The sequence below is a fragment of the Penaeus vannamei genome, chromosome 33, assembly GCF_042767895.1.
Source record: "Penaeus vannamei isolate JL-2024 chromosome 33, ASM4276789v1, whole genome shotgun sequence".
NCBI lineage: Eukaryota > Metazoa > Arthropoda > Malacostraca > Decapoda > Penaeidae > Penaeus > Penaeus vannamei.
This window is the reverse complement of record NC_091581.1, coordinates 2,815,876-2,828,375: the sequence shown is the minus strand read 5'-3', so window position 1 is coordinate 2,828,375 and position 12,500 is coordinate 2,815,876. Positions and strand designations below refer to the sequence as shown.

Here is a 12,500-nt window from a genome sequence, read left to right as displayed (position 1 = left end):
ACTAATGGTTTAATTAACGCAGGACCCAAGACCTCAAAAGACCAAGAAATGACGCAGGAAATTAATTTCTTTCTGCTTTTTCATATATTCTGTTCATATCCTCTGCAAATACGAGAAAGAAGATGAAAAAAGCTAAAGAAAAGAAGAAAAAAAAGAAAAAAATGAAAATAAATAAATAAAAACAATACACAAGAAAGAAGAAAACAATTAAACGAATATAGATGAAAAATAAAACGATAAGAGAAAGAAGAAAAGACAGGGAAGACAAGAGAAGGAAAAGGAAACAGGAAAATACGAAAGAGATAAAGCCAAAAGAAAAGAAAAATAATCAGGAATAGAGAAACTGACAAAAAAGACGGGGAGAAAGGAGAGAAAACAAAGAAACAAACAAACAGACGAAAAATAATGCTAAAGCCAAAGAAAAGAAAAATCAAGAAACAGACAAGAAAAAGAAAAAACAACAAAAAAAGAAAAGAAAGAAAGAAAAAGAAAAAGAGCCTACAAGACGAAAGAGAAGAAGAAAAAAGAAAAGAAAAGAAACTAATACAAGCTAAAAAGATCTAGAGAGGAAGAAAAAAAGAAAATAGAATAAAAGAAAAGAAGAGAGAGAGAGAGAGAGAGAGAGAGAGAGAGAGAGAGAGAGAGAGAGAGAGAAAGAGAGAGAGAGAGAGAGAGAGAGAAACAATAAGAAACGGACGCATTCACGGGGTAAGAGAAAGCAACGGCCATTTTCGTGAGTGACAGTTTTCCATTATTAACTTGATTCTTTTCAAGCCACTGATATAGAGGGAGAAGGAGGGAGGAAAGGGAAGTGAAAGAGGGAGGAAAAAGGGAAGTGAAAGAAGGACGAAAGGGAGGTGAAGGAGGGAGGAAGGGAGGTGAAGGAGGGAGGAAGGGGAGGTGAAGGAGGGAGGGAGGGATGGGAAGGAGGGAGGGAGGGGAGGGAGGAAAGGGAGGTGAAAGAGGGAGGAAAGGGGAGGTGAAGGGAAGGAGGGAGGAAGTTGAAGTGAAGGACGGAGGGATAGGGAGGGAGGTAAAGGGAGGTGAGGGAGGAAGGGAAGGGGAGGGAGGGGTGGTGAAGGAGGGAGGGAGGAAAGAGGCGAAGGTAGGAAGGGATAGGGAGGGAGGAAAGGGAGGTAAAGGAGGGAGGAAAGGGAGGTGGAAGGAGGGTGGGAGGTGGAAGAGGGAGGAAAGGGAGGTGAAGTAGGAAGGGATAGGGAGGGAGGGTGGTGAAGGAGGGACGAGGAAGGGGGGGTGAAGGAGGAAGGGATAGGGAGGGATAGGGAGGGAGAGGGAGGAGGAAGGGATAGGGAGGGAGAGGGAGGAGGAAGGGATAGGGAGGGAGGTGAAGGAGGGCGAAGGGATGAAGGAGAGGGAGGGACAGGGGTGAGGGAGGGAGATGGAAAGAGGGAGGGAGAGGGAGGAATGGGGGAAGAAGGGAGAGGGAGGGTGAGGGAGGAAAGATGGAGGGAGGTAAAGGGGGTGAAGGAGGGAGAGGGAGAGAAGATGGGTGAGAGAAAGGGGGTAGGGTAGGATGAGGGCTGAGAGCGAGAGGGAGGGAGGGGGAGAGGAAGAGAGAGAGAGAGAGAGAGAGAGAGAGAGAGAGAGAGAGAGAGAGAGAAGCAACAGCACTGTAAAGACAAAAAAGAAAAAGAAAGAAAGAAAGAAAGGCAACAAGAAGGTAACAACCCGAAACTGGATAATGGATAGAACGAAGGAGGAAGCAGATAAAGAGAAACGTATTCGGAGTCGTAAACTAGAAGAGCATGTGGCGGAAGAGGAAAGAAAGAGGTTGATAAAAACGTGAAAAGCGAGAGAGAGAAAGAGAGAGCGAGAGCGAGCGAGCGAGCGAGAGAGAGAAAGAGAGAGAGAGAGAAAGAGAGAGAGAGAGAGAGAGAGAGAGAGAGAGAGAGAGAGAGAGAGTGAATGAGTGAGAGAGTTAGTGATTGAGTGAGAGAGAGTAGAGAGAGAGAGAGAGAGTGAGGGAGAGAGAGAGAGAGAGAGAGAGAGAGAGAGAGAGAGAGAGAGCGAGAGCGAGAGACAAGCAGAGATAAAGTGAGGGAGTAAAGTAGATCGATAGATAAACAGACGGATAAATAGACAGCCAGATAGAGAGAAAAAGTAAAAACTAAAAAAGAAAGAAAGAAAGAAAGAAAGAAAGAAAGAAAGAAAGAGAGAAAGAAAGAAAGAAAGAAAGAAAGAAAGAAAGAAAGAAAGAAAGAAAAAAGAATTCTCACATATCTCCACGAGCAGCTCAACGTAAACAAACCAAACCAACCCACTAACCCCTACAGTATAGTGAACACCCAAGAACAACCCACTAACCCCTACAGTATAGTGAACCCCCAAGAACAACCCACTAACCACTACAGTATAGTGAACCCCCAAGAACAACCCACTAACCCCTACAGTATAGTGAACACCCAAGAACAACCCACTAACCCCTACAGTATAGTGAACCCCCAAGAACAACCCACTAACCCCTACAGTATAGTGAACACCCAAGAACAACCCACTAACCCCTACAGTATAGTGAACACCCAAGAACAACCCACTAACCCCTACAGTAGAGTGAACACCCTCTAAAGAACAACCCACTCAACCCCTACAGTATAGTGAACCCCCAAGGAACAACCCACTAACCCCTACAGTATAGTGAACACCCAAGAACAACCCACTACCCCTACAGTATAGTGAACACCCAAGAACAACCCACTAACCCCTACAGTATAGTGAACACCCAAGAACAACCCACTAACCCCTACAGTATAGTGAACACCCAAGAACAACCCACTAACCCCTACAGTATAGTGAACACCCAAGAACAACCCACTAACCCCTACAGTATAGTGAACACCCAAGAACAACCCACTAACCCCTACAGTATAGTGAACCCCCAAGAACAACCCACTAACCCCTACAGTATAGTGAACACCCAAGAACAACCCACTAACCCCTACAGTATAGTGAACACCCAAGAACAACCCACTAACCCCTACAGTATAGTGAACACCCAAGAACAACCCACTAACCCCTACAGTACAGTGAACCCCCCAAGAGCACCGACAGAGTACATACCCCTACCGTATCTTTTACCCAACTGACATGCCCAGGAGGTACTCGCGTGAACCATGACGACGTCTTATTGATTGGAACGATACTTCCCACCCAATCGCTATTCCTTAGTTACGCTTTGGTTAGAAACTCTCTGAATTAATGATAACTTTTGGATGGTGCTAAATTCCTTTACTTTTCGCTCACTAAATTATTTTTCAAAATGATCCAGAAGGGTGTAAGTTACGGATAAGCGAACAATCAAACAGGTAAACAAGCAAACGAGTTAATTTGCTGGTGCTAAATTCCTTTACTTTTCGCTCACTAAATTCTTTTTTTCAAAATTAAGGGTTCATTTGCAGGTGCTAAAATCCTTTACTTTTCGCTCACTACTTTTTTTTTTTTTTAATTAACCAGAAGGGCGTAAGTTACGGACAAACAAAGAAACAGGTAAACAAGCAAACGAATTATTTTGCTGGTGCTAAATTCCTTTACTTTTCGCTCACTGAATTTTTTTTTTTTTCAAAATTAACCAGAAGGGTGTAAGTTACGAATAAGCAAATAAACAGGTAAACAAGCAAACGAGTTATTTTGCTGGTGCTAAAATCCTTTACTTTTCGCTCACTAAATTCTTTTTTTTTTTTTTCAAAATTAAGGGTTCATTTGCAGGTGCTAAAATCCTTTACTTTTCGCTCACTAAATTCTTTTTTTTCAAAGTTAACCAGAAGGGTGTAAGTTACGCACAAAACAAACAATCAAACAAGCAAACGAGATCATTTGCTGTTGTTACTACGGGCTGGACTCTGTGAACCCTTCTGTGTTCAATTAAAAGCAATCATGATTTGAAATTAAAAGAACTATTCTGAATTTAGGAGTACCTAATGTAACTAACATTTCAAAAGTACCTGTCATTGGGGAAAAGAGGTGCAATCACTATGTTAATTTTCTCAAAAGACTGATGTGTAATCGTGTTATACAATTTCCTGTCGCACTCGGAAAAAATACTGTGTTTTGCTCTTCAATTTCGGATATATATTTTTTTTTTATATATCAGGAATTAATCATATTCCATCATCAATATCGGTTCCCTTTGTAATGTTCTTTCTTTTTTGTTTTGTTTTCGTTCTATTTTCTTCATCACGATCATCATCATCAATCATTATCATTTATCATCATCATTATCTTCATCAAAACCAACATCATCATCATTATCTTCATAAAAACCAACATCATCATCATCATCATCATCAAAACCAGCTTCATCATCACATCATCATTACCTATCATTCCTAGTCTCATCATCTTTATCCACATCACCATCATCACCATCATTATCTAAATTTTTACGTTGCCATTCATAAAATTGTGTGTGAATTTATCTTATCGAATCTTAAACCTGTGATGACGCAATACCTAGCTTGTGCACACGACTTAGTACCGACGTGCTCTGCATTATTGATTTAGAGACATATCCTTGCTTCGAGTTATCTTACAACGTTCTCTTCCTACTTCCTTTATCACTCTATCACTATTCCTCATATGCTTATTCATCCTACTTAAAAAAAAGAAAAGAAGAAAAAAAAGGTGTTGAAGATAATTTATCTTGTTAGAATTTTGTCACCATGTCCGAATCAAGTAATAACATTTACGTTATTTTTTCCCGCAACTGCATTCGCTATTTTCCATGCACTGTATTCTCCAAGCAAAGATAAAACACCCAATAAATGTCTTTGGTTGATAAGCAAATTTTTTTTTATCGTTTGTGAATCGTTATATTAATTAACAACTTTTCATCACTTTAATAACAAATACAAATCATTTGTGAATGATTATGGTGGTCCATACACTTTTTCTTACTATAATGATGAAAATACGATATTCTGTCATGGTCATTCTATAGCTTATGTAAGAATATATTGTGGTGGGCTTTTTTTTTTTTACAGTTTATTGTATCTTATTTATCTATTTACACCTATTTCTTTTTTTTCTTGGTCCCCTTTCCTTTCATACATTCAGTCATTTTTTATTTGTTAACCATTTTTCATCTTATTCTCATTTCCTTTTATACATCCGCACAATCTCATTATCTATCTATTATTAGTTCTTTCTCTCATTTACTATATCATTATCCATGCATTACCAATTCTTCCCTTTATTCTCATTACCTATTCATTACCACCTAAAACCCGTGAGCATAGGCAGACAACAACCCCAACAGGGTGTTCACTTATTCCCTATCATATTAACTTGCACCATCACTAATCTCACAAGGGAATCCGGTCTCTCCGTTCTGCACCCGTAATGCATCAATGATTTCCCTGCAACACGTCTGCAACATGTAAGCTTCCCTCCCTCCTCCCTTCCCTCCTCGCTGGAACCGAGAGCTTTCGACGTCAGGATCTGTATAAGGTGTCTTGTTAGTGGCTAGACTCCCGTGGTCTATTTTACCATGGCGTTTGTATGTTGTTTGGTGGGTCGTGTTGGCGTTCGGGTTGTTTGTAATGGTGGTGGTGGTTATGATGATTGTAATGATGATTAAAGTGGTTTGAAAAAATTATAATGTGGAAGATAATACTGATAGGAAAAGTGCATAACATAAATAGGGATAATAGTAATGTTAGTCCTGATATATAAAAAAATGCGCATGACGCCGATGCAAACAGGAAGAGAGAGAGAGAGGCAGAGGGAGGGAGAGGGAGAGGGAGAGGGAGAGAGGGAAAGATGGAGAGGGTGAGGGAAAGGGAGAGGAGAGGGAGAGGGAGGGGAGAGGAAGAGGAAGAGGAAGAGGAAGAGGAAGAGGAAGAGGAAGATGAAGATGAAGAGGAAGAAGAAAAGAGAGAGAGAGAGAGAGAGAGAGAGAGAGAGAGAGAGAGAGAGAGAGAGAGAGTGGAGGAGAGAGAGAGAGAGAGAGAGAGAGAGAGAGAGAGGGAGAGGGAGAGGGAGAGGGAGAGAGAGAGAGTAGAGAGAGAGAGAGAGAGAGAGAGAGAGAGAGAGAGAGAGAGAGAGACACACACACAGACAGGCAGAGAGAGAGAGAGGGCGCGAGTGGAAGAGCAAGAGAGACACGTAGCCAAGAGCAGGAAAAGATATTGTCTGTTCCAGGTACCGAGAGAGTCCATCACTTAATACAGATAAGAAGAAAGAAGGAAACATCACGTCGCTCCCTAAAAAGGCATCCAGTCCAAGTCGGATCCGAAATCACGAAAATAGATGAGTTATCGCTTCATAACTTTATCCGTTTTCTCTCACGTCTGGCCGGTGGGTCGAATATGGGAAAGAGGACCCGACAACTTCCATGACTGGGTGCATCTGCTGATAAACCATTGCACAGGATCTTCCGGGCCAGATTCTTTCCAGATCTCATAAGATATGGTAAGAGGGTCATAAATCTTACCCAAACGAGAATATATTGCACCGGAGGAAGGAGTGACTTGTAAGTTACTTCTCTGCGCCATATTTCCTCCTCTACGTCGGCCATACTACCTCTCTCTGTCTCTTTGTCTCTTTCTCGGTCTCTGTCCGTATGTCTTTATGTCTCCCTCTCGCACTTCTGTCTATCTCTTTTTTTTCTATTCTTCTCTCCCCCCCTTCTCCCCCTCTTCCCCTCCCTTTTTCTTCTTTCCTCCCTCTCCTCTCTCTTCCTCCCCATCCTCCTCTTCCCAATTTCTCTCTTCCCCTCTTCCCCTTCTCCCCTTCTCTCTCTCTCTCTCTTCTTTTCTCTCTCTCTCTCTCTCTCTCTTTTTTCCCCCCTCTCTCTCTTTTTTCTCTCTCTCTCTCTCTCTCTCTCTATCTATCCCTTTTTCCCCATCTCTATCTTTCTATCCCTCCCTCTTCCTCGCCAACCCTCCCTTTTTCCATCTCCCCTCCTTTCTCTCACCCCTCTCTTTCTGTTTCTCTCTTTCTTTTCTATCCCTTTTTTTGGTCCGTCCGTCTGTTTGTCTGTCTGTCTGTTTGTCTCTCTCTCTCTCTCTCTCTCTCTCTCTCTCTCTCTCTCTCTCTCTCTCTCTCTCTCTCTCTCTCTCTCTCTCTCTCTCTTTCTCTTTCTTTCTATTTTCGGTCCTTCCATTTACCGTCTGAGTATTCTGACAGAGAGTAAAAGGTAATGAAGTTAAAGCATTAACACGGCAGGTAAAATCGGAAAAAAACAGGTAAAACAGACAGAGTAGGATAAGAGTAGGATTTAGCTCTCTCTATACAACACTAATGCCAGCTGTTGTTTACTAGAAGGAAAGGATTTTGTTTGTGTAGATGGATGTGCCATTTCGTAATCATGAGTGCCTATTATCATTTGGATTACGGTGTCTCAGTGCGAAGGATCACTTGCAATACACGTGGAGTGCCAATGTGAAAATGAGATTAAAGCTCGAGAGAGAAAAAATACATGTAGCAAAGCAGCATTATATATCTATATATACGTCGAGGTGCTGGTGTGTGTGAAGTCTCTCAGTGCACTTTTCAAAGCCGTGTGTGTTAGCCTATCGACAAACCAAAAAAAAAAAACGTATACCAAAAAAATTGGCAAAGAAACGAAAGAAAAAAAGAAAGATTAGAAAGAAAGAATGATAATAAGGATCATATAAGACGAAGAGCACTTACCCTGTACGAGGACTCGAGCCTCTGCTGTTCCTTCGCTGTTGTTCGCTCGACACCGGTAGCCAAGGAGGTCCGATGCCTCTGTGCTGTTGATCGTAAGACTCAGAACGTGTCGGGTTTCGTTGACACGCGTGACGCTGGTGACGTATTTCTGAACCTGTGGGAGAGAGACGGAGGGGGTATGTGTAGTAAGAAAAGAAGGAAGTTGGTCTTAGCCGAGATATAAGAAGGACTATAAGAAGGAATGTAATAGAAAAAAGGAGATGTAGAAAAGGTATGAATGAGAGGTAATCGAAACCGGTCAAATATATCTCTTGCATTGTGAAGATATCCAGTCTCATTCATACCTTTTCTACATTTGTCAACATGGATACGTTTCAAAAAAGGATATAAGAAGGAATATAAGAAGGAATGTAATAGAAAAAAAGGAGATATAAGAAGGACTATAAGAAGGAATGTAACAGAAAAAAAAGGAGATATAAGAAGGAAAATAAGAAGGAAAGTAATAGAAAAAAGGAGATATAAGAAGGAATAAAAGAAGGAATGTAATAGAAAAAAAGGAGATATAAGAAGGAAAATAAGAAGGAATGTAATAGAAAAAAAGGAGATATAAGAAGGAATATAAGAAGGAATGTAATAGAAAAAAAGGAGATATAAGAAGGAATATACGAAGGAATGTAATAGAAAAAAAAGAGATATAAGAAGGAATAAAAGAAGGAATGTAATAGAAAAAAAGGAGATATAAAAAGGAATATACAAAGGAATGTAATAGAAAAAGGAGATAAAAGAAGGAAAAAAAGAAGGAATGTAATAGAAAAAAAGGAGATATAAGAAGGAATATACGAAGGAATGTAATAGAAAAAAAAGAGATATAAGAAGGAAAATAAGAAGGAATGTAATAGAAAAAAAGGAGATATAAGAAGGACTATAAGAAGGAATGTAACAGAAAAAAAAGGAGATATAAGAAGGAAAATAAGAAGGAATGTAATGAAAAAAAGGAGACATAAGAAGGAAAATAAGAAGGAATGTAATAGAAAAAAAGGAGATATAAGAAGGAATATAAGAAGGAATGTAATAGAAAAAAAGGAGATATAAGAAGGAAAATAAGAAGGAAAGTAATAGAAAAAAGGAGATATAAGAAGGAATAAAAGAAGGAATGTAATAGAAAAAAGGAGATATAAGAAGGAATATACGAAGGAATGTAATAGAAAAAAAGGAGATAGCAAGAAGGACTATAAGAAGTAGAATGTAACAGAAAAAAGGAGATATAAGAAGGAAAAAATAAGAAGGAATGTAATAGAAAAGGGAGATATAAGAAGGAATATAAGAAGGAATGTAATAGAAAAAGGAGATATAAGAAGGAATATAAGAAGGAATGTAATAGAAAAAAAGGAGATAAAGAGAAGGAATATAAGAAGGAATGTAATAGAAAAAAGGAGATATAAGAAGGAAAATAAGAATAGAATGTAATAGAAAAAAGGAGATATAAGAAGGAAAATAAGAAGGAAATTTTGTAATAGAAAAAAAGGAGAGATATGAGAAGGAATATAAGAAGGAAATGCAAGGAAAAAAAGGAGATATGAGAAGGAATATAAGAAGGAATGTAATAGAAAAAGGAGATATAAGAAGGAAAATAAGAAGGAATGTAATAGAAAAAAGGAGATATAAGAAGGAAATAAGAAGGAATGTAATAGAAAAAAAGGAGATATAAGAAGGAAAATAAGAAGGAATGTAATAAAAAAAAAGAAGATATAAGAAGGAAAAAAAGAAGGAATGTAATAGAAAAAAAGGAGATAAAAGAAGGAAAATAAGAAGGAATGTAATAGAAAAAAAGGAGATATAAGAAGGAATAAAAGAAGGAATGTAATAGAAAAAAGGAGATAAAAGAAGGAAAATAAGAAGGAATGTAATAAAAAAAGAGATATAAGAAGGGAATAAAAGAAGGAATGTAATAGAAAAAAAGGAGATAAAAGAAGGAAAATAAGAAGGAATGTAATAGAAAAAAGGGAGATATAAGAAGGAAAATAAGAAGGAATGTAATAGAAAAGGAGATAAGGAGAAGGAATATAAGAAGGAATGTAATAGGAAAAAGGAGATATAAGAAGGAATATAAGAAGGAATATAATAGAAAAAAGGAAATATAAGAAGGAAAATAAGAAGGAATGTAATAGAAAAAAGGAGATAAAAGAAGGAAAATAAGGAAGGAATGTAATAGAAAAAGGGAGATAAGTAAGAAGGAAAATAAGAAGGAATGTAATAGAAAAAAGGAGATATGAGAAGGAATATAAGAAGGAATCTAATAGAAAAAAGGAGATATAAGACGGAATAAAAGAAGGAATGTAATAGAAAAAAAGGAGATATAAGAAGGAATATAAGAAGGAATGTAATAGAAAAAAAGGAGATATAAGAAGGAATATAAGAAGGAAAGTAATAGAAAAAAGGAGATATAAGAAGGAATAAAAGAAGGAATGTAATAGAAAAAAAGGAGATATAAGAAGGAATATAAGAAGGAATGTAATAGAAAAAAAGGAGATATAAGTAGGAATATAAGAAGTGAAAGTAATAGAAAAGGAGAGTATAAGAAGGAATAAAAGAAGGAATGTAATAGAAAAAAAGGAGATATAAGAAGGAATATACGAAGGAATGTAATAGAAAAAAAGGAGATATAAGAAGGAATAAAAGAAGGAATGTAATAGAAAAAAAGGAGATATAAGAAGGAATATACGAAGGAATGTAATAGAAAAAAAAGAGATATAAGAAGGAAAATAAGAAGGAATGTAATAGAAAAAAAGGAGATATAAGAAGGACTATAAGAAGGAATGTAACAGAAAAAAAAGGAGATAAAAGAAGGAAAATAAGAAGGAATGTAATAGAAAAAAAGGAGATATAAGAAGGAAAATAAGAAGGAATGTAATAGAAAAAAGGAGATATAAGAAGGAAAATAAGAAGGAATGTAATAGAAAAAAAGGAGATATGAGAAGGAATATAAGAAGGAATGTAATAGAAAAAAAGGAGATATAAGAAGGAAAATAAGAACGGATGTAATAGAAAAAAGGGAGATATAAGAAGGAATATAAGTAGGAATGTAATAGAAAAAAAGAGGATAAAACGAGGAAAATAAGAAGGAATGTAATAGAAAAAAGGAGATATAAGAGGGAAAATAAGAAGGAATGTAATAGAAAAAAGGATATATAAGAAGGAATATAAGAAGGAATGTAATAGAAAAAAAGGAGATAAAAGAAGGAAAATAAGAAGGAATGTAATAGAAAAAAAGGAGATATAAGAAGGAAAATAAGAAGGAATGTAATAGAAAAAAAGGAGATATAAGAAGGAAAATAAGAAGGAAAGTAATAGAAAAAAGGAGATATAAGAAGGAAAATAAGAAGGAATGTAATAGAAAAAAGGAGATATAAGAAGGAATATAAGAAGGAATATAATAGAAAAAAGGAGATATAAGAAGGAATATAAGAAGGAATGTAATAGAAAAAAAGGAGATATGAGAAGGAAAATAAGAAGGAATGTAATAGAAAAAAAGGAGATATAAGAAGGAAAATAAGAAGGAATGTAATAGAAAAAAAGGAGATAAAAGAAGGAAAATAAGAAGGAATGTAATAGAAAAAAAGGAGATATAAGAAGGAAAATAAGAAGGAATGTAATAGAAAAAAGGAGATATAAGAAGGAAAAATAAGAAGGAAAGAAGAAAAGGAGATATAAGAAGGAATAAAAGAAGGAATGTAATAGAAAAAAAGGAGATATAAGAAGGAATATACGAAGGAATGTAATAAAAAAAATGGAAAAGGAGACGCAGGTGAATGTTAAAATTCCTACCAAAAAAAATTAAAAAAAGGAAAAGAAAATAAAAAAAATGGAAAAGGAGACGCATGTGAATCTTAAAATTCCTACCGTAAAAAAAACGTAAAAAAACGTAAAAAAAAAACGAAAAAAGAGACGCCTCAACGAACTCCCGGCTGCGTGAGTGTCTTCAGACGAACTCGACATCGCGAGGTTTTCATTCCAGACGGAGACCGGTTCCGAGAATGCGTTTTGTTGCTGTGGGTTGACTTGGGCGGTTCATAAAGGGAGGGGATTTTCTTTTTTTCTTTTTTTTTCGTTTTTTTTTTTTTTTTTTTTTTGTATCTGTGTATAAAGGGAGGGGAATTTCCTTTTTTTATAGTTTTTTCTCGTTTTTTTTCGTTTTTTTCTCGTTTTTTTTTCTTCTTTTTTGTATCTGTTTGTGTGTGTTTTTTTGTGTGCTTTTTGTGATTGTGTGTGTGTGTGTGTGTGTGTGTGTGTGTTTGTATGCGCATAGCTTGACAGCTTCGATCAATCTCTATATCTATCTATCTACCCATCTACTATCTATCTCTCCCTCCCACCCTCAACTCCCTCCATCATTCCCTTACTATCTCCCTTATCCCCCCCTCACCCTTCCACCCCCCACCCACCACCCCATCGTTCTCTCACTCCCCCATTCTCCGGTATCCTGAAAGTGTTGCGTGCGAGCGTATGTGAATGTTAAAATTCCTACCGAAAAAAAACGAAAAAGAAAAAAAGAGAATAAAAAAAAATGGAAAAGGAGACGCATGTGAATGTTAAAATTCCTATAAAAAAAAATAAAAAATAAAAAAAAAGGAAAAGAGAATAAAAAATGGAAAAGGAGACGCATGTAAATGTTAAAATTCGTACCAAAAAAAAAAATAATAAATAAATAAATAAAAAAAGGAAAAGAAAAGAAAAAAAATGGAAAAGAGGACATGTGAATGTTAAAATTCCTACCAAAAAAAAAATGAAAAAATGAAAAAAAAGAGAATAAAAAATGGAAAAGGAGACGCATGTGAATGTTAAAATTCCTA

The 12,500-nt window shown here is 36.8% G+C and overlaps 1 protein-coding gene across 1 annotated transcript; it reads left to right on the top strand.

Moving 5' to 3' along the window:
* The first annotated feature begins 1,702 nt into the window (after window positions 1-1,702).
* On the top strand, window positions 1,703-3,104 carry LOC138867906 (SUMO-specific isopeptidase USPL1-like). The gene is made up of 3 exons (XM_070144983.1): window positions 1,703-1,791; window positions 2,334-2,532; window positions 2,652-3,104. Exons 1-3 carry the CDS (start codon window positions 1,703-1,705, stop codon window positions 3,102-3,104), a joined length of 741 nt encoding a protein of 246 aa, XP_070001084.1.
* Window positions 3,105-12,500: the final 9,396 nt, after the last annotated feature.